Genomic DNA, 23,819 nt, shown 5'->3' on the forward strand with positions numbered 1-23,819 from the left:
TTTTTTTCTATTGAAAGTATTGAATGAACATTCACACAATATTTTTCTAGTGTTTTATCATTTATTTCCCTCAGTTTAAAATATCATATAAAAATTTAAAATTTTTATTATAAGTATCTATAAGCGAAAATCTATCAATCAAAGAATTAACGGAAATGTCTAAAATATAAATGAACAATTTTAAATTTAGCTTCATCTGTTAAGATTTCGTCCACAGATTTTTTGTAATCAAATACACGCTTTTTTCACATAGGTCTAATTTCATTTTCAGCTGGAAATTCGGAACTTAAATCAAGATTTTCTGCAATTTCATTAAATTTTCATTTGGTAGCCATATTGTCTGTAACATTTCATTTTTTCTACAGTTTCTGACAACATTTTTACAAAATCTTTTTTTATTTTACTGATTATACCGCCCCCTTTGTGACGCCGCCTGATGCGACTGCCTCGCCGCATCATAGCACCGCACGGCCCTGATCGTGTGTGTAAACACTGCGCGCGTGTGTTTTTAAATAGTTCCCGCATACCGCATATTTTCTTTCATGCGCCTAGTAGCAGCTTCACAAGGATATCTTGCCAGATAGAAGAACAAAGAACCAGAACAAAATACATAACAGGGTGAGTTTGTTTTTCTACCAGTATTTATCATTCAACGTGTACAAACTTTAGCCGGGAGAAAAAGACCGCTTATTGCATAGTGTGCGCGTCTACAAACTTTACTTTTTTTTGAACCAGTTAAGCCTAGGAAATACGTTTCCGAGACTAATTTTGTTTTAAGTTCCTTTCGTCATGTAAATCAAATATTAAACAGTATTGTTCATACAAATCTTTATTAGCAATCAAGAAGCTACAACTTATAAGTTACATGACGCTAGCCGGAATGACGTTAAGTCGCTGACATCTGTCTGTCGTTGGTCTTCTTCTTTTACATCCTAAACATAATATATTACACGTTCCCTTTTTTTACTAAAATACCTTGTACAAAACTAAAACACAAACACAAAACACTAAAATACAAATATAAACAAGTAGCAACCTTAACTTATTACCACAATTTCAATTTAACATGTAGTCCTTTAAATATGTAGGAGGCTTGTGAGATCTCTTACTATTTTTAATGATAGTGTTACCTTCCTCCTCATCTCTTACATTCAGTAGGTTATCGACAATAACCCCATTATTTAAATTAACATTTTCAAACATCTCAATCTCAATATCAGTAAGACCTTCATGGTCAATATGATTTCTATAGATATCACTATCATTCTGACTCACAATTTTAATATTAGATTCAGTTGGGATATCAGTTTTACTATGATCAATTGGGATACTAACATTGTGTACATCATTATTGTCTACCAAGATATTTTCATTTTTGAATAAATTCAAATGAAAATCATATAATAAAAAGTCTTTGTTACATGATAAATTAGTTTTATTTAGAAACTTTCTATTCTGTCTACATTCTGTACCATTTGAATCCTGTACGATATAAGACCTATCATTAACTATGTCTCTTATTACTCCCTTTTCCCATACTTTTCCTTTCTGAATTAAAATGTTATCCCCTTTATTAAGTTTCTCTAAATCTTTTGCATTTCGGTCAAAATATTGTTTTTGAACATTTTGATTATGTTTCAATTTTTCCTGTATAACACTGGAATCTAAAACTTTTGGGATTAAATTTTCATTAGACATAGGTATCCAACTTTTTAACATTCTGTGTAAAAATAGTTGGGATGGAGAATAGTCTAAATTTGTTAATGGGGTATTCCGGTATTCCATAAGTAGAATAGGCAAATCTTTAGTAGATTCAGACTTTTGTAACATTTGTTTAGTTATTCCCACATATTTTTCTGCAAGTCCATTTGATTGGGAATGATACGGACTGCTAAAAATAACTTCAAAATCCCACTCTTGAGCAAACTTCTTAAAATTCTCAGAATTGTATGGCATATTATCTGCATAAAATTTTTCAGGGATACCGAATTGAACAAATTTTTCTTTGCAAAAATTAATTACCTCCCGAGATGTTTTACCTTTAGTTTCAGTTACTTCCAACCACTTAGAATAGGAATCCACAATCAATAAATAGTTTTTATTGATTAATGATTAATTAATGGCTCTTTTTGATTAGATCTTTGAAATATTTGACATTTTTCACACTTTGAAATCATATCCTCTATATCTCTATTTAAATAAGGCCAATACAGTAATTGTCTAGCTTTGGCTTTAGTTTTTGAAATACCAAAATGTGCTTTATGAACCAATTCCAACATTTCTTTCCTTAGTGAATTTGGAACAATAACTTTATACTCCAAAAATTATAATATTAGATAAATAAATCTTTTCTCTTAATTTATAGTAAAACTTTAATTCCTTGTTCAAATTTTTATCACTAACAGGCCAAGATTTAATCCTTTTATTTTTCTTAATGTGTCATCGTTATCAATCTCCTTTTGAAATATTATTTTCTTATTCTCACTCATAGGAATATCCTTAGATATGGCATGAATGGCATATTCCATTTCTGGATCATCCTCAACTTCTGTTTTTAAATATGACCTAGATAATGTGTCTGCAATTACCATGTCCCTACCTGGCAAATAAACAAGGTTGATATCATACTTTAATAATTTAAGTAACATTCTTTGCAATCTAGCACTGACTTTATTAAGATCCTTCTCAATAATTGCCATCAAAGGTTTGTGATCACTCTGAACTACTAGTCCTGTCGCCAGGGGGGGGGGTACAACGGCCTTCTTAATTCAGATGGACTTACCCAAGTTTTTTTTATGTATTTTGACCCGTAGAACACGAATTTTTTGGGTAACAGTTGATCCGGATGTCGATAAGATTGTTATAAACAAAGAAGTTGAGGAATTACATAACAGCTATTTCTCGCAAAACAAAACATTTTTTTGTATTTTTTGGGTCATTCTAACCAAAAAATGTTCCTACAAGTTTTTTCGTAGGATGCATAGTTTTCGAGATAAACGCGGTTGAACTTTCAAAAAATCGAAAAATTGCAATTTTTGAACCCGAATAACGTTTGAATAAAAAATAAAATAGCAATTCTGCTTACCGCCTTTAAAAGTTTAAGTCAAATTATATCTGCTTTGAATATTTGCATTGCTAAAAATTTATTTTTTGATTGTTAAAAAAAGGTATAAACATATAGTGTTTCCCGTGCCTAATACATGCGTTTTAATGCATGCTACTTAGAAATAGCGCCGCTTGCACTTTTACCTCCTCTACGTACTCGTTCGATTTTAAATGAGAAATCATTGAAACATCACTCAAGCACTAGGTGTTTATAGCTTTGTTTTAACAATAAAATAATACATTTTTAGCAATACAAATAATTAAAACCGATATAATTTGACTTGAACTTTCAAATGCGGTAAGCAGAATTGCTATTTTATTTTTTAATCAAAAGTTTTTCGGGTTCAAAAATTCCAATTTTTCGATTTTTTGAAAGTTCAACCGCGTTTATCTCGAAAACTATGCATCCTACGAAAAAATTTGTAGGAACATTTTTTGTTTAGAATGGCCCAAAAAATACAAAAAAATGTTTTGTTTTGCGAGAAATCACTGTTATGTGATTCTTCAACTTCTTGGTTTATAACAATCTTATCGACATCCGGATCAACTGTTACCCAAAAAATTCGTGTTCTACAGGTCAAAATACATAAAAAAACTTGGGTAAGTCCATCTGAATACAGGAGGCCGTTGTACCCCCCTGGCGACAGGACTATACAGTTTTATACCCATAAATAAAATAATGAAATTTTTCTACTGAAAAAACAACTGCGAGTAACTTCTTTTCTATCTGTGCATACCTTTTCTCAGCACGAGTAAGACAACGGGATGCAAAAGCAACTGGATGCCCTTCTTGAATAAGACAACACCCTAGTCCTTCCCCAGATGCATCACACTGTATTATTATTTCTTTTGTAGGATCAAATATCCTCAAAGTCGGTGACCTAGTTATAAGAAACTTCAATTGATTCAATTCAGATTCATGATCACCACTCCAAGAAAAATGAACATCTTTTCTGGTTAAATTTCTTAAATTTGAAGTTATAGCCGATAAATTAGGAATAAACTTTAAAATTTGACCATACCAAGTATTCTAAGAACTTCTGACCTATTTTTAGGTGATTCTAAAGACATTACTGCTTCTATATTTTTAAAATCTGGTTTAACACCTTTTCCTGATAAAATATGCCCCAGCCCCATAAATGATACCTCAACTAAATTGTATTGAAATTTTTCCCAGTTAAATTTTATGTTATTATCAATAGCAGTTTGAAATACTTTTTTAAGAGCAATGTCATGTTCAATTTTAAGAGCAATGTCATGTTCAAGTTCATCTCTACCCGATATAATAATATCATCAAAATATATATCAACATTTTCAATGACACCAAACATTTCATAGTTCTTACGTTGGAAAATCTCTGGTGCAGAGCAAATTCCAAACGGAAGGCGATTGAATTTGTATCTCCCAAAAGGTGTGCTAAAAGTACATAAATCTGAGCTTTTTTTATTTAATTCAATTTGCCAAAACCCATTTTTCATATCTATAACACTAAATATGTTTTTTCCTGAAAGTCTACTTACTATATCATTGCAAGTTGGTATAGCAAAATGTTCTCTACGAATAAATTCATTAAGTGGCTTGGGATCAATGCATAACCTTAGTTTATTTGAAGGTTTTCTCTCTACTATCAACAAATTATTTACCCATTCAGTTGGATAATCTACTTTCTCAACAACTTTTTCTTCCTCCAAACTATCTTAGTGTCTCCTTTAGTTTATCGTGCATTGATAATGGAATTATACTGAATAACTGGCTTGGCATCCTCTGAAAGTTCAATATTACAATATCCTGGCATTCTACCTAACCCTTGAAATACCTTTTTAAACATTATCAAAATATCATCTTTTTTAGTTGGCAGGGTGGTTTCTATGGCATTCACTCTTTTTATTAAGTCAAATTTAATGCAATCACTGAGACCTAATATTGGTTCAGCATTAAAATCAACAATCAGAAACTTTACTTTAGAGTAGCTATTTTTATACTGACATTCCAAAAAAACTCCACCTACTGGTTTAAACTTAAAATTACCATAAGAAACAAGAGTCGTTATTGATTTATTAAAAAGCAACTTACTTGATAGAGAATCATAAAAAATATAGTTAGGTAAAACACAGCACCTGAATCCAACTTAAACTTTACCTCTTTTCCAGTTACCATCAATGTTTCATACCATGAATATTTACTTCTAGAATGACACTCATATACATATATCAAATTGTCTTTTTCTTCCTCCTGGACTGTATTAACAGCTCTTTCTCCTCTAGGTGAATAAGAGTTCTTGTTACTATTACCTTCACATGTTTCTTCACTTCTATCAGGACAGGCTTTTGCAAAATGGCCCTTAACTTGACAAATAACACAAGTTTTGTTAAACGCAGGATATCTGTTAGGAAAATGTTCATAATGGCACTTCTTACACAATAACTTTTTCAATGGTCTGTACTGCTTGACAAAGTTGACATCTTCTTCTTTGGTAAGAACTTTTATATGCTCTTTGCTTAGCTGAACGTTCTAACACAGAGATGCCTAGATGTTAACCAAGAGGTACACGCCTGCTTTATAGACTTTGAAAAGGCCTTTGACAAAGTACGCCACAGTAAACTCAAAGAAATCCTGGAGAGTAAGAACATTGACACCAGAGACATACAAATAATATTAAATCTGTACTGGAATCAGCGAGCTAATATAAAAATAGAAAAACAAACATCGGACGAAATAGAAATACGTAGAGGAGTACGACAGGGTTGTATATTGTCACCGCTCTTATTTAATATCTACAGCGAACAAATATGCCAAGAAGCTCTCTCATATGCAAACGAAGGGATAATAGTCAATGGAGAAGTTATCAATAACATTCGATATGCTGACGATACTGTGATAATGGCAAGAACAGCGGAAGATCTACAACATTTAGTTGAAACTATGAATGAGATATGTAATAACTACGGCATAAGGATGAACGTCAAAAAAACCAAATACATGACCTTCAGTAAGAATCTAATAAATGACACTAGTATCACAATAAACGGTACCCAACTTGAAAAAGTAAACGAATACAAATACTTGGGAACCCTTATCAATGAAACAGGTGACCAAAATCACGAGATAAAAAGACGTATTGAAATTGCCAGGTCTACTTTTATAAAAATGAAAAAATTATTTTGTAATCGTGATATTAGTATTCATCTACGAACTAGAATGTTAAAATGCTATGTATTCAGTACTTTGCTCTACGGTGTTGAGTCATGGACTCTTAAACAGAGGAATATTAAAAATCTTGAAAGCTTTGAGATGTGGTGCTACCGCCGTATACTACGAATAAGTTGGGTGGATAAAATTACAAATGAAGAAGTAATACGCAGAATAAATAACGAGCCAGAAGTTCTACGGAGTATAAAAAAGAGAAAACTTGAATACTTAGGCCACCTGATGAGAGGACAAAAGTACACATTCCTACAAAATATAATGCAAGGAAAAATCCAAGGACGAAGAAATCCAGGCCGTAGAAGAATGTCCTGGATGAGAAATTTGAGAGAGTGGTTTGGCTGTACCACTAACGAATTGTTCAAAAGAGCAGTAAATAAAATTAGAATCGCCCTAATGATATCCAATCTCCGATAGGAGAGGCACTCAAAGAAGAAGAAGAAGCTTAGCTCAATACTCTTACAATATTCAAGGATTTTTTCGGTAGTAAGAGTCTGTTCTCTAAGGAGTCGGAGTTGACTTTCCTTACATTTTAACCCAATTATAAGCTGATCACGGATCATCCTGTCTTCATAAGACTCACCACAGGTTGTTTTAGTGCATTTAAATTCACATAATCTTGCTTGTTTCTTTAAGTCAGTCAGATACTGGTCTATAGTTTGTTCATTACCCTGGACAAGATTATGAAACTTAAAAGTTTCCATTGGAACTATTTTTTTTGGTAAAAAATATTCGTCAAATGCACTTACTAATTTGTCAAGAGTTGCCTGTTGATCTTCTGTAATTGTATTGTAAATATCAACACCCTCATCTCCTATGAAATTTAACAGATTTGCAATTTTCACATCTTCAGTACAAGCACTCTTTCCACTGGCCGTAAGGTAAATTCTAAATTTCTGTTTCCATAAAAGCCAATAACTAGCCGGACTTTGATGCTCAAATAATGGACTAGGCGGTTTAAATTCCATTATTATTCTTAAAATTTCTAACAAATAACCAGACAATCTTTTTTGGCGGGCTTATAACCTCACTTCTTCTCGTGGTATCACACGTCCAAATTATTACTTCCAAGTACTCAAAATTCGGGCAAACTAGCAGCCTTTACACCTTACACCATGTTTTAAGTTCCTTTCGTCATGTAAATCAAATATTAAACTATTGTTCATACCAGTGGCGGCTCGTATAACTTTAGGAAGGTAGTGCCAGAATCCGGGCAGCTGCCTAAATTTTTAGTGACGGTTTCACGATATTGTCAAAAAGGATATAAAATAGAAATTAAAAAAAAAATAGGTGCAGATATTTTTATCTTATATTACTATTATTGGGATGCCAAGAAATTGACCAAAATTTATCAAAACAGTTCCGTAAATTAAATAATTAACAATAAAAAAACTCAACTTACCACCAGTATTTACTGCTGATGTACTTTTTTTTATCACTAGGTGGGGAATCTGCAAACAGACGTCGGAAGTAAACATTTCCAACAGTACTGGGTTCCTGAGCTGAAACCTCATCAGTGTCACGTCGACCAGTTTGGCCCTAAATCGGACCTCCCTGCCCTCCGTAACTCCGATGTGGCCGGGACCAGCTAAACCCCACCCCTCTCATACTAGGGCATCAGGGTGGAATCGCCCGTTAGGGCATGATTTCTCCCCGATGTCCTTCTTTTGCCCGATTCTCAGTCGCTCGTCATCACGCATCAGCTTCCGTCTCTCGCACTCATCCGACCACCACGTCCTTTAATCCTATGCTGTCAATCTTTCATTCTTCCTACTACTGCTGATGTACTTGAAGTTTGTGTTACGATTTCTTCTCTAGAGCCTATTTAGAAAATTATAAAAATAACACTATTCTATTATTTACACACACGCACAAAGTTATTTAATATCACTGTTAAAGTTTACGATATGTGAAGCCCATCCTTCTTTCTTTTTTGGTGGCAAAGTTTTCAATGACTTTATTATTAAAATTGTCAATGCCATTTACAAAATGTATTTCTGCAGACAGCATACCTAAAGCACTTAGTCGTTCTTCCTTCATGGTATTTCTGAGGAATGTCTTAATTCGTTTTAGCATTGAAAAACAACGTTCTGCTTCAGATGTTGACATGGGAATGGTTATTAATATACTTAAAAGTTTAACAGTTTCTTCAAATGTACATTTTAAACCTTCATCATTTAATAAAACTGATAACGGAACAGTCCCAGAGGTAGTACTTAATTCGTCTCGCTGATACAATACTTGTAATTAAGTTTTAAGCCGAGTTTTGTTTAAAAATAAAAATTGTGTGCATGTTTCATTAAGAAATGATTCGGGGAACTTATCCTTATAAGCAGAAAACTTCTCTGACATAAATAAATGAGAAGCAACTAAATGTCCGGAGAAGGTAAATCTTGTTTTTATTCGCAACACAACTGCATCGCATATCTCGTCACCTCCAAACAAAACGCATACAAAACAGAACAGTTTATTAGTTTGTTCGCAACCACACAACCAGTTATTTTTATCATAAATAGTTTTATTAAACTTACGACAGCGAAGTTTTTGTCCATTTCCACTTTGTTTTTCAATTTTTAAATCGGCTAAAGGCCGACCGAGTTCTTTATTTTGAAGTTTTTTTTCTGACGAAAAACCACCAAAAGAGTTTTTTAATATACTAATTTGATTCATTGTCAATAAATAAATTAAACGTAGAAAATAATAAAAATATTATTTATATACCTACGACACCCACGACCACGACGCACTAATAATTACAAATTAAAAAATATAGTAGAGTATAAACACAAATATACAATACAGTAGTAGATAATAAACACAATAGCGTCAAGCGAACGCGTAAAGAAATTAGAAATATATCTAAAACATTGTATCTTAAGATCTACTTTTCGAGATTTCGAGCCTGGCACGGAGAGTCCAATTTAAACGTATATTAAAAGTGCAATACCGCTCTATCTCTGTCACTTACATAGGATGCTCATACAATCTTTCTCTTTTCTGGCGAGCCACTATGCCTTTCGGCATCGGGATTTTCATGATCTTCATCCCTTATCCGGTCAGCTGTGGGTGGCCAGAGTCGGTGGTTAGATGTGCATTGCGCTACACAGAAATAATCACAAAAAAATTAACAGGCATTAAGATGTTTTTAAGATAAAAATGTTTCTGCATAGTTAGCAAGGCAGTGCCATGGCTCTATGGCACTACCTCACGGGCCGCCACTGGTTCATACAAATCTTTATTAGCAATCAAGAAGCTACAACTTATAAGTTACATGACGCTAGCCGGAATGACGTTAAGTCGCTGACATCTGTCCGTCGTTGGTCTTCTTCTTTTACATCCTAAACATAATATATTACAAATTTCATTATTTTCTCTAATTAATTGTGTGGTATTTCAACAGGAGCGAAAATTAGAATTATTTTTATTTTGTTATTTTGATTTTATTTTGGACTGGGATAAAACAATATATTTTTAAATTAAATTTTATTAAGTCTGTTGTCCGAAATAACTATTCATTGCAATCTCATCCTTTCCTCTACAAAGGTGTTTCCCTAGTGTGCACTCTCAAATGTCTTTTTAAAGTACGTGCGTCACTAAACTGTTTAAAACAAATTTCACACTTATAAGGTTTTTCTCCAGTGTGCACTCTCAAATGTCTTTTCAAATGACATGTTTGACTGAATTGCTTAAAACAAATTTCACACCTATAAGGCTGTTCTCCAGTGTGCATTCTCAAATGTGTTTTCAAATTACCAATATCACTAAACTCTTTAAAACAAATTTCACACTTTGTAAGTTTTTCTCCAGTATGCGTTCTCAAATGTTTTTTCAAAGGACTCGAAGTAGTAAACTTCTTTAAACAAATTTCACACTTATAAGGTTTTTCTCCAGTGTGCATTCTCAAATGTGTTTTCAAATTACCTATTTGACTAAACTCTTTAAAACAAATTTCACACTTATAAGGCTGTTCTCCAGTGTGAACTCTCAAATGTGTTTTCAAATGACCTATATCACGAAACTGTTTAAAACAAATTTCACACTTTGTAAGTTTTTCTCCAGTGTGCACTCTCAAATGTTTTTTTGAAGAACTTGAATCAGCAAACTGTTTAAAACAAACTTCACACTTATAAGGCTGTTCTCCGGTGTGTATTCTCCAATGACTTTTCAAACGACTTGAAGTAGTAAACTTTTTTAAACAAATTTCACACTTATAAGGTGTTTCTCCGGTATGCATTCTCAAATGTTTTTTTAAAGAACCTGCTTCACTAAACTGTTTAAAACAAACTTCACACTTGTATGGCTTTATCCCAGTATGTACTCTCAAATGTATTTTCAAATAAGATGCATGAGTAAACTTTTTAAAACAAATTTCACATTTGCCAGGTCTTCGTGCAGATACTGCTTTCATATTTTTATTCAATGGTTTTCCTTCAGCGTGACGACCTGTATAGCTTCCTGTATGAGTATGAGATGAATGTGCAGTTACTGTTTCCATACTTTTCATTTTGTTCTGCTCCTGGGAACAACCTAAAATATTTAAAAGTTTATGTTTGTTTAAAATAACATTTTGAATAAGGGGTTTAGTCTGTTAATAAGATAGTGAAAAATTCCCGCAGCGATATTCCAAAAAAAGGGATACTATTCAGTTTTAAGAATATTTTATATGAACATTTCGATATTGCATTAACGTTTAAAAAAGGTGATTTGCTAGTATTATTAATTTATTATTATTTAGAGAAATGACAAGACTCAGAGCTAAACCATAAATCTGAAAATTCTCTTGGAGCCACTTTTTGGTAACATCCTTAATCTCTGCATTTTACAATTTTTAAGGCAAGGAGACGACGAAAAAAGAAGACGAAAGGGACTCTACAATATGCAATCACATTCCGCCTGTTCGGTTATAAAAAATTCAATCAAAAACAGTATATGTTTCATTTCGGTTCAGAGATGATTCACCATCCCCTTACTTACGTTTCTGTCTCTTCAGAGGGGCTACATGAACACCTCTCATGTAGCCCCACTGAAGATGTCTGAAGAGACAGAAACCTACGTATCGGGATGGTGCATCATTTCTGAACCGAAATGGAACATCGGGTACTGACATCTGGGTATTTCGCTTAGTTTAGATACCTGTTTGGTTAAAGCGTATTGTTTTATTCTGTAATACTAAAAATAACGAAAGTAATGTGAATTGCTAATACCGACGAATCGGTACTTTGGGTATTGGACAAATACTCGCTACTTTGTAACGAGTAGGTACTAAATTTACATGACTAATAGGAACTCACTGGTCACGAGTCGGGCTCGAATCAATTTAGTTAGAACCAACCGGAGTTTTACGACTCACCGGTTTAAGCTAGCGAACTGAACTAGTGGAAGACCAATGTAGCTGATGACGAACTGATTCGAAGAAAGCCGCGGAACGATTCAGAATGTATGAATCGATCGCGACATTTGTAATCGCGTACTAAGAGGTTACTTCCAACTCCAGTTTGGAGACAAGTCGACGTATGTGTGTGTAGATATTAATAACTTGATTCAGAATTGAAAAATCGCGTGCAGTCATGTACTGAATGATTGCTTCTTGTATTATAGTAACAGTGCTACCGTATTTTGATATTAGTAAATACAATTTTGTTTTTCTTTTACAGATAAATGTCAAGGGGGCTTCCTTCGAAACTGAACTGTTAAAATACATATTTTAACCGTCGCGTCGTCCAAAATAATAATTTCAGCGCTCTCTCCTCAAACAACCTTAAGTATTTAAGCTACAGACCCTATCGGCGTGTATAAGAACTATTTTATTTTTTGCGGGAAGCGTTCCTTCCTTCCGATAAGAGTTGTTTTCTTTCACTTATGTCTTCAACCTTGACGAGTCAACAACTATAAATACTTCTCATCTACGGTTTCCGCGTCGTCCATGTGGAAAATTTACCGCTAAAATTCACCGGATTTACTAAGCCAAATAGACTATCGTGTGTGTAAACAGTGCGCACGTGTGTGTTTTTAAATAGTTCCCGCACACCGCATATTTTGTTTCATGCACCTAGTAGCACCTTTACAAAGATATCTGGTCAGATAGAAGAACAAAGAACCAGAACAAAATACAGAACAGGGTGAGTTTGTTTTTCTACCAGTATTTATCATTCAACGTGTACAAACTTTCGCCGGGAGAAAAAGACCGCTTATTGCATAGTGTGTCTACAAACTTTCCTTTTTTGAAGCAGTTAAGCCTAGGAAATACTTTTCCGAGACTAATTTCATTTTCTCTAATTAATTGTGAGGTATGTCAACAGGAGCAAAAAATAGAATATTATTTTTATTTTGTTATCTTGATTTTATTTTGGACTGAGATAAAAGAATATATTTTTAAATTAAATAAAGCTACGTTTTATTAAGTCTGTTGTCCGAAACCACGATTCATTACAATCTCATCCTTTCCCCTACAAAGGTGTTTCCCTAGTGTGTAATCTCAAATGTCTTTTTAAATTACCTGCTTCACTAAACTGTTTAAAACAAATTTCACACTTTGTAAGTTTTTCTCCAGTGTGCACACTCAAATGTTTTTTTAAATTACATGTTTGATTAAACTGTTTAAAACAAATTTCACACTTATACGGCTGTTCTCCAGTGTGCATTCTCAAATGTCTTTTCAAATTACCTATTTCACTAAACTCTTTAAAACAAATTTCACACTTTGTAAGTTTTTCTCCAGTATGCGTTCTCAAATGTCTTTTCAAAGGACTTGAAGTAGTAAACCTCTTTAAACAAATTTCACACTTATAAGGTTTTTCTCCAGTGTGCACTCTCAAATGTTTTTTTAAATTAAATGTTTCATTAAACTGTTTAAAACAAATTTCACACTTATACGGCTGTTCTCCAGTGTGCATTCTCAAATGTTTTTTCAAATTACCTATTTGACTAAACTGTTTAAAACAAATTTCACATTTGTAGGGTCTTTCACCAGTGTGCACTCTCAAATGTAGTTTCAAATTACATGCTTGACTAAATCGTTTAAAACAAATTTCACACTTTGTAAGTTTTTCTCCAGTGTGCAATCTCAAATGTTTTTTTGAAGAACTTGAATCAGCAAACTGTTTAAAACAAACTTCACACTTATAAGGCTGTTCTCCAGTGTGTATTCTCCAATGACGTTTCAAATGACTTGAAGTAGTAAACTTTTTTAAACAAATTTCACACTTATAAGGCGTTTCTCCGGTATGCACTCTCAAATGTTTTTTTAAAGAACCTGCTTCACTGAACTGTTTAAAACATACTTCACACTTGTATGGCTTTACCCCAGTATGTACCCTCAAATGTACTTTCAAATTAGATGCATGAGTAAACTTTTTAAAACAAATTTCACATTTGCCAGGTCTTCGTGCAGATACTGCTTTCATATTTTTATTCAATGGTTTTCCTTCAGCGTGACGACCTGTATAGCTTCCTGTATGAGTATGAGATGAATGTGCAGTTACTGTTTCCATACTTTTCATTTTGTTCTGCTCCTGGGAACAACCTAAAATATTTAAAAGTTTATGTTTGTTTAAAATAACATTTTGAATAAGGGGTTTAGTCTGTTAATAAGATAGTGAAAAATTCCCGCAGCGATATTCCAAAAAAAGGGATACTATTCAGTTTTAAGAATATTTTATATGAACATTTCGATATTGCATTAACGTTTAAAAAAGGTGATTTGCTAGTATTATTAATTTATTATTATTTAGAGAAATGACAAGACTCAGAGCTAAACCATAAATCTGAAAATTCTCTTGGAGCCACTTTTTGGTAACATCCTTAATCTCTGCATTTTACAATTTTTAAGGCAAGGAGACGACGAAAAAAGAAGACGAAAGGGACTCTACAATATGCAATCACATTCCGCCTGTTCGGTTATAAAAAATTCAATCAAAAACAGTATATGTTTCATTTCGGTTCAGAGATGATTCACCATCCCCTTACTTACGTTTCTGTCTCTTCAGAGGGGCTACATGAACACCTCTCATGTAGCCCCACTGAAGATGTCTGAAGAGACAGAAACCTACGTATCGGGATGGTGCATCATTTCTGAACCGAAATGGAACATCGGGTACTGACATCTGGGTATTTCGCTTAGTTTAGATACCTGTTTGGTTAAAGCGTATTGTTTTATTCTGTAATACTAAAAATAACGAAAGTAATGTGAATTGCTAATACCGACGAATCGGTACTTTGGGTATTGGACAAATACTCGCTACTTTGTAACGAGTAGGTACTAAATTTACATGACTAATAGGAACTCACTGGTCACGAGTCGGGCTCGAATCAATTTAGTTAGAACCAACCGGAGTTTTACGACTCACCGGTTTAAGCTAGCGAACTGAACTAGTGGAAGACCAATGTAGCTGATGACGAACTGATTCGAAGAAAGCCGCGGAACGATTCAGAATGTATGAATCGATCGCGACATTTGTAATCGCGTACTAAGAGGTTACTTCCAACTCCAGTTTGGAGACAAGTCGACGTATGTGTGTGTAGATATTAATAACTTGATTCAGAATTGAAAAATCGCGTGCAGTCATGTACTGAATGATTGCTTCTTGTATTATAGTAACAGTGCTACCGTATTTTGATATTAGTAAATACAATTTTGTTTTTCTTTTACAGATAAATGTCAAGGGGGCTTCCTTCGAAACTGAACTGTTAAAATACATATTTTAACCGTCGCGTCGTCCAAAATAATAATTTCAGCGCTCTCTCCTCAAACAACCTTAAGTATTTAAGCTACAGACCCTATCGGCGTGTATAAGAACTATTTTATTTTTTGCGGGAAGCGTTCCTTCCTTCCGATAAGAGTTGTTTTCTTTCACTTATGTCTTCAACCTTGACGAGTCAACAACTATAAATACTTCTCATCTACGGTTTCCGCGTCGTCCATGTGGAAAATTTACCGCTAAAATTCACCGGATTTACTAAGCCAAATAGACTATCGTGTGTGTAAACAGTGCGCACGTGTGTGTTTTTAAATAGTTCCCGCACACCGCATATTTTGTTTCATGCACCTAGTAGCACCTTTACAAAGATATCTGGTCAGATAGAAGAACAAAGAACCAGAACAAAATACAGAACAGGGTGAGTTTGTTTTTCTACCAGTATTTATCATTCAACGTGTACAAACTTTCGCCGGGAGAAAAAGACCGCTTATTGCATAGTGTGTCTACAAACTTTCCTTTTTTGAAGCAGTTAAGCCTAGGAAATACTTTTCCGAGACTAATTTCATTTTCTCTAATTAATTGTGAGGTATGTCAACAGGAGCAAAAAATAGAATATTATTTTTATTTTGTTATCTTGATTTTATTTTGGACTGAGATAAAAGAATATATTTTTAAATTAAATAAAGCTACGTTTTATTAAGTCTGTTGTCCGAAACCACGATTCATTACAATCTCATCCTTTCCCCTACAAAGGTGTTTCCCTAGTGTGTAATCTCAAATGTCTTTTTAAATTACCTGCTTCACTAAACTGTTTAAAACAAATTTCACACTTTGTAAGTTTTTCTCCAGTGTGCACACTCAAATGTTTTTTTAAATTACATGTTTGATTAAACTGTTTAAAACAAATTTCACACTTATACGGCTGTTCTCCAGTGTGCATTCTCAAATGTCTTTTCAAATTACCTATTTCACTAAACTCTTTAAAACAAATTTCACACTTTGTAAGTTTTTCTCCAGTATGCGTTCTCAAATGTCTTTTCAAAGGACTTGAAGTAGTAAACCTCTTTAAACAAATTTCACACTTATAAGGTTTTTCTCCAGTGTGCACTCTCAAATGTTTTTTTAAATTAAATGTTTCATTAAACTGTTTAAAACAAATTTCACACTTATACGGCTGTTCTCCAGTGTGCATTCTCAAATGTTTTTTCAAATTACCTATTTGACTAAACTGTTTAAAACAAATTTCACATTTGTAGGGTCTTTCACCAGTGTGCACTCTCAAATGTAGTTTCAAATTACATGCTTGACTAAATCGTTTAAAACAAATTTCACACTTTGTAAGTTTTTCTCCAGTGTGCAATCTCAAATGTTTTTTTGAAGAACTTGAATCAGCAAACTGTTTAAAACAAACTTCACACTTATAAGGCTGTTCTCCAGTGTGTATTCTCCAATGACGTTTCAAATGACTTGAAGTAGTAAACTTTTTTAAACAAATTTCACACTTATAAGGTTTTTCTCCTGTATGCACTCTCAAATGTTTTTTTAAAGAACTTGCTTCACTAAACTGTTTAAAACAAACTTCACACTTGTATGGCTTTCCCCCAGTATGTACTCTCAAATGTATTTTCAATTTATATGCTTGGCTAAACTTTTTAAAACAAATTTCACATTTATAAGATCTTCCAGTTTCTACTTCCATATTTTTATTCAATGGTTTTCCTTCAGCGTGACGACCTGTATAGCTTCCTGTATGAGTATGAGATGAATGTGCAGTTATTGTTTCCATACTTTTCATTTTGTTCTGCTCCTGCGAACAACCTAAAATATTGAAAAGTTTATGTTTGTTTAAAATTACATTTTGAATAAGCAGTTTAGTCGATTAAGATAGTGAAAAATTCCCCCAGCGATATTCCAAAAATAAGGATACCATTCAGATTTAAGAATATTTTATATGAACATTTCGATATTGCATTAACGTTTAAAAAAGGTGATTTGCTAGTATGCTTTTTCTCATGAGGATCTTTCAGTGCGTCACAGTTTTTCGATTTCTTTCTAACGCATTAAATTGTATGTGACAGAAAAAACGCACGTCGATGATTACATTTCGTCGGTGACATTTATAACATTTATTCTAGTTGTCAATAGATGGCGCCATAATCGAAAATAAAATAATTTGCGAATTATATAATATATCTACGAATATAATCTGAACAATTTATAAGACTATAAAATCAAAGAAAATACCATTTTATAAATGCAATAAACACAATTGATTTGATTTTATGCCAAATTGCAAAAATAAAATGTGACAACTGTCAGATTTAACTAAAATGTCATGTCACTAAAATGTATATTATCACTGACTTACCTTTTTTTCTGTCATTTGTGACGCACTGAAAAATGCTCCTGAAAAGAAACTTATTATTAATTTATTATTATTTAGAGAAATGACAAGTCCCAGAGATAAACAATAAATCTGAAAATTCTCTTGGAGCCACTTTTTGGTAACATCCTTAATCTCTGCATTTTACAATTTTTAAGGCAAGGAGACGACGAATAAAGAAGACGAAAGGGACTCTACAATATGCAATCACATTCCGCCTGTTCGGTTATAAAAAATTCAATCAAAAACAGTATATGTTTCATTTCGGTTCAGAGATGATTCACCATCCCCTTACTTCCGTTTCTGTCTCTTCAGAGGGGCTACATTAACACCTCTCATGTAGCCCCACTGAAGATGTCTGGAGAAACAGAAACGTATGTATGGAGATGGTGCATCATCTCTCAACCGAAATGAAACATCGGGTACTGACATCTGGGTATTTCGCTTAGTTTAGGTACCTGTTTGGTTATAGCGTATTGTTTTATTCTGTAATACTAAAAATAACGAAAGTAATGTCAATTGCTAATACCGACGAATCGGTACTTTGGGTATTGGACAAATACTCGCTACTTTGTAACGAGTAGGTACTAAATTTACATGACTAATAGGAACTCACTGGTCACGAGTCGGGCTCGAATCAATTTAGTTAGAACCAACCGGAGTTTTACGACTCACCGGTTTAAGCTAGCGAACTGAACTAGTGGAAGACCAATAGTAGCTGATGACGAACTGATTCGAAGAAAGCCGCGGAACGATTCAGAATGTATGAATCGATCGCGACATTTGTAATCGCGTACTAAGAGGTTACTTCCAACTCCAGTTTGGAGACAAGTCGACGTATGTGTGTGTAGATATTAATAACTTGATTCAGAATTGAAAAATCGCGTGCAGTCATGTACTGAATGATTGCTTCTTGTATTATAGTAACATTGCTACCGTATTTTGATATTAGTAAATACAATTTTGTTTTTCTTTTACAGATAAATGTCAAGGGGACTTCCTTCGAAACTGAGCTGTTAAAATACATATTTTAACCGTCGCGTCGTCCAAAATAATAATTTCGGCGCTCCCTCCTCAAACAACCTTAAGTATTTAAGCTACAGACCCTATCGGCGTGTATAAGAACTATTTTATTTTTTGCGGGAAGCGTTCCTTCCTTCCGATAAGAGTTGTTTTCTTTCACTTATGTCTTCAACCTTGACGAGTCAACAACTATAAGTACTTCTCATCTACGGTTTCCGCGTCGTCGATGTGGAAAATTTACCGCTAAAATTCACCGGATTTACTAAGCCAAATAGACTATGGTGTGTGTAAACAGTGCGCACGTGTGTGTTTTTAAATAGTTCCCGCACACCGCATATTTTCTTTCATGCACCTAGTAGCACCTACACAAGGATATCTGGCCAGATAGAAGAACAAAGAGCCAGAACAAAATATGGAACATATGGAAGTTTGTTTTTCTACCAGTATTTATCATTCACCGTGTAAAAACTTTAGCCGGGAGAAAAAAACCGCTTATTGCATAGTGTGTCTACAAACTTTCCTTTTTTTTTAAGCAGTTAAGCCTAGGAAATACTTTTCCGAGACTAATTTCATTATTTTCTCTAATTAATTGTGTGGTATTTCAACAGGAGCAAAAATTAGAATATTATTTTTATTTTGTTATCTTGATTTTATTTTGGGCTGAGATAAAAGAATATATTTTTAAATTAAATAAAGCTACGTTTTATTAAGTCTGTTGTCCGAAACCACGATTCATTACAATCTCCTCCTTTCCCCTACAAAGGTGTTTCCCTAGTGTGTAATCTCAAATGTCTTTTTAAAGTACCTGCTTCACTAAATTGTTTAAAACAAATTTCACACTTATAAGGTTTTTCTCCAGTGTGTACTCTCAAATGTCTTTTCAAATGATATGTTTGACTGAATTGCTTAAAACAAATTTCACACTTTGTAAGTTTTTCTCCAGTATGCGTTTTCAAATGATTTTTCAAAGAACTTGAAGTAGTAAACTTCTTTAAACAAATTTCACACTTATAAGGTTTTTCTCCGGTATGCACTCTCAAATGTCTTTTCAAAGAATCTTTGAAAGTAAACTGCTTTAAACAAGTTCCACACTTATAAGGCTGTTCTCCAGTGTGTATTCTCCAATGACTTTTCAAATGACTTGAAGTAGCAAACTTCTTTAAACAAATTTCACACTTATAAGGTTTTTCTCCGGTATGCACTATCGAATGACTTTTCAAAGAACCTTTGAAAGTAAACTGCTTTAAACAAGTTTCACACTTGTATGGTTTCTCTCCAGTGTGTAATCTTAAATGTTTTTTTAAACTACCTGCTTCACTAAACTGTTTAAAACAAATTTCACACTTGTATGGCTTTTCTCCAGTATGTATTCTCAAATGTTTTTTTAAAGAAGTTGCTTCACTAAACTGCTTTAAACAAATTTCACACTTGTGAGGTTTTTCTCCAGTGTGCATCATCAAATGCCTTTTCAAATTACCTCGTTCTTTAAACTGCTTAAAACAAATTTCACATTTATAAGATCTTCGTCCAGTTACTACTTCCATATTTTTATTCAATGGTTTTCCTTCAGCGTGACGACCTGTATAGCTTCCTGTATGAGATGAATGTGGAGCTAATGTTTCTATACTTTTCATTTTGTGCTGCTCCTGGGAACAACCTAAAATATTTACAAATTTATGTTTGTTTAAAATTAAATTTTGAATAAAGGGTTTAGCCGGTTATGATAGTGAAAAATGCCACCAGCAATATTATAAAAATTAAAATATTACATTTCTACGTATAAATTATTTGACAAAAAATTTTTAAGCCCTACCCCCACCCATAGGCAACCTAAAAAAATTGAAAAGGTGTTTTTCGTTTTTTTTTGGCGATATCTTCGGGTTGAATAATTGCACAAACTTCTTTTTTCTTTCATTCTGTAGGATTTTTTAGTATAGTTTGCATAGTATATACTTTACAAAAATATTTTCTCATGATTAGAAAAAAATAAATGCATTTAAAAAGAATTGGACCGAAATATTGGACCTTCCCTCTTAATATAGAAGAAATCAACAGTTTTTTGTGCCAATTGTTCGTAAATGACGACCTGGTAAATTACAGTGTTACCGGATATACCTATTATTCTACATCGCAGTTATTTGGTTTTAAGAATATTTAATATGAACATTTGGGTATTTAGACCAATCAAGTTAGTAAAAAATAAGCCGTTTTTCGACATAATTGAAAAGACGAGGTTTGACAGTTGAAATGTGTAGTATGAGATATTACAAAAGGGCTACCATCTTGGGATTCATCAATTTTTTAGTGGAACATTTTTTAAATAAACAATCAAAACGTCAAACTTAGTTTTGTGCTCATAACTTAAAAACTTGTTTATTTAGAAGTTTGACGTCCACAGATAACTTTTTCAGAAAAAAAAAGATACATCGAATGAGATACGCTAAATGAAAATCGGTTAATAAACAAAAAAGTTATTGCAAAACAGACGACAAAATCATTGTTTTTTATTATTGTTAATAACAATTTTATTGTTTATTAGAATATGTTTAAATATACCTAAACTTGAGGGCATTATGGTGTTTGAATGGTGTGCAAAAAATGGTCCAGATCTGTTTAATAGTTTTCGCAAAATTGAATTTGTTTATAAATTTTTTTGAAAAACGAGCTAATTTCTGAGGCTGGTCCAGTTAATATAGCTGAATGTATCTCAATAATCCGGAGCTCATTTCCTTCTTTAAGATGTATACTAACAGCCTATGAAAAAAAAAGTAAAAAAAAATTACATATACGTACACAAAATTATTTGTTAATAAATAGCAGTTTTTAAGCTTATAAACGAATACAATAATTTCGTAGAAATTAGATCAAATTAAATGGCAATAAAAAATGCGGAAAGCTGGTTAAAATACAAAACTTGTAAAAAAAAATTTTAGGTCGTACGACCCTTGGGGTCTGAGATAGCCCCTTTTTTGAAAAAATCACTGTTACGTTAATTAACAACACTAAGATCTGAAATTAACCAATATTTTATAAGAAAAGTCAAAGTTTTTAACAAAGTTTTTAGCAAGAAAAAATGTTAAAATTTGTTTAAACAGTAGTGTTATAAACAAAAAGTATTTTGCGTTCCGACTAAAGTAAAAAATAGCGGGCGTAGTCGACTGACTGAATGAATAGTGGGCGCGGTTGGCGACCGGCAGCAACTCCTAAAATTACGTTATACCGACCACAAAAATCAACTTTAAAGTGAATAACAAATTTTCGTCATTCCTTATGTTTTCGAGGTCTCCGAATCCGAATATGGAGTTTATTTTTTTCTAGAATTAGTGGAACATGTTCAAAAATCAAATTTTATGCCAAAATGCGATAAATCATTTTTGATGATTTTTCAATTTTAACTCACTATATTTTTGGTCGCTGTAAATATTTTCTTTTGAAAATTTTACTGTGCTATCTTTGAAGCATTTAGATAACAATGAGATTTGTCCAAAATGATTAAACACATTAAAAGAGAAGTTGTTAATTATTAAACATTTTGTCGTCAGATTTCGTTAGTTTCATGCTTACTTAAAAAAGTTGAGTGACTATAATTTTAACTAACACAGAAATAAAATATAATTCATGAAGAAGTTTTCCAAAAAAATTTAATTTAAAATATGCAATAGGAAAAATGTTATGTGACTTTATAGACGAGCGGCACACTTTCACACCCCAAATAAAGCTTATTTCTCGAGATACTGATACTAATTTTGGTAATACTTTATATTTTTGATGGTGCTGAAAACGAAAATTAGGGTTGTTTCGAAAAAATGCCCCTTTTTTTGAAAAAATCACTGTTACGTTAATTAACAACACTAAGATCTGAAATTAACCAATATTTTATAAGAAAAGTCAAAGTTTTTAACAAAGTTTTTAGCAAGAAAAAATGTTAAAAATTGTTCAAACGGTAGTGTTATAAACAAAAAGTATTTTGCGTTGCGACTAAAGTAAAAAAAATAATGGGCGTAGCCGAATGAGAATAAATTCGCGGACTGCCATTCGCTAGCGCTAGACCGTTGCAGCCCATTTTTAACATTGGCAGTATACCGGATTTGAAGCTTAATATTATATTTATATATTTTGGTAGAAACTTGCATTTTATGAATATTATTATCTTGCACATTTATTTAGTAAAATTATATTTTAAATAAATAAATTTAAAAAATGACAATAAAAAGGCCACTTATTATACATCCCATTAGCTGCTTTGTGTTGGATAATTTTGCAATGAAAATAAGATAAACATTATTATTTTAATGTGGTACCATAGATAAAAAAAATAGTAAACTCGGTACAGTAGAACCCGATTGATAGGTATAGGCCATTTTTTATTCTCTATTTTGAATCCGTGTGTAGTCCAGCCTATATCGTCGGCCCCGTTAGGTAAATTATTCCGATTCTTATTTTTTGCACAAACTTACTCAAAAAAAGTTCCTTATAACAAATCCAAAGGGTACCAAGAGCTACCGCGGCCGGAAAATTGTTTAAATAATTTTTTCATTAGTTTTCTGTTAACTTATAAAAGTTGGGTGACAAACTGTTTAGTTTATAATTTTAATCAACGCAGCATTAAAACATAGGTCCTGAAGAAGTTTTCTGGAAAATTTCAAGTCAAAATATGCAACAGAAAAAAAGTTACGCGACCTTATAGACGAGTGGTACTCCCCAAAAAAAAAAACGCTCATTTCTCGAGATATCAACCACACTGTGGTGAATGGCTAATTTTGGTCTTACTTTATGTTTTTGATGGTGCTGAAAACGAAAATGAGTTTTATTTTGAATTTTAGATGGGGAAACATTGTCAAAATCGAAATTTTACCCTAAAAATAAAAACAATGAAATCACGTTTTTCTTAAAATTAAAAGTTACACCACCTTTTTTCTATAAAACATTTTGTTCTCTGTACTCTAGATTTTAACATAAAATTAATTGAACAGCTAAATTTCAAATTTTGTCACTTAACTTTTGCGATTAAACTTTGCAATTCAAGAATCTGCACCTTTTACTTCAAACAATTTATAACTTTCTTTATAGCAAGATAGAAATATTGAAGCAGGTCCCATTGTCTTCAGAATGGTGAGAAATATATACTATAAAAATTTCAGAAAAAAATATTACAATGGAACTGAGTTGTAGCAAGTTAAACGCAAAAAACGTGATTTTTATTTTTAGGGTAAAGTTGCGATTTTGATAATGTTCCCCCACGTAAAATTCAAAACAACCCTAATTTTCGTTTTCAGCACCATCAAAAATATAACGTAGCTATTACCAAAATTAGTATCAGTATCTCGAGAAATAAGCTTTTTTGGGGTGTGCCAGTGTGCCGCTCGTCTATAAAGTCACATAACATTTTTCCTATTGCATATTTTAA

At 32.8% G+C, this 23,819-nt stretch overlaps 1 protein-coding gene across 14 annotated transcripts in view; it reads right to left on the bottom strand.

Annotated features, from left to right (window-relative positions):
• The window catches only part of LOC126885207 (zinc finger protein 664-like), a 92,366-nt gene that overhangs the window by 46,013 nt on the left and 22,534 nt on the right, over positions 1–23,819 (bottom strand). For 2 of the 14 annotated variants that reach the window (XR_007698342.1, XR_007698337.1), the window contains exons 3-4: positions 15,697–16,824; positions 10,708–10,837 (exon numbers count right to left, since the gene is read on the bottom strand). The exons of 5 other annotated variants lie outside the window; for them this stretch is intronic. Coding sequence is in view for 3 of the 9 variants with exons in the window: in XM_050651690.1 (XP_050507647.1) it covers positions 9,846–10,837 (992 nt within the window). In the remaining 6 variants the exon portion in view is untranslated. Of the gene's footprint in view, positions 1–3,682; positions 10,838–12,701; positions 13,833–15,696; positions 16,825–19,157; positions 20,070–23,819 lie in introns of those variants that run through there. 7 more of the 14 variants (XR_007698339.1, XM_050651704.1, XR_007698336.1 and 4 more) reach the window with 7 other exon arrangements.

This window comes from Diabrotica virgifera, chromosome 1, assembly GCF_917563875.1.
Source record: "Diabrotica virgifera virgifera chromosome 1, PGI_DIABVI_V3a".
Lineage (NCBI taxonomy): Eukaryota > Metazoa > Arthropoda > Insecta > Coleoptera > Chrysomelidae > Diabrotica > Diabrotica virgifera.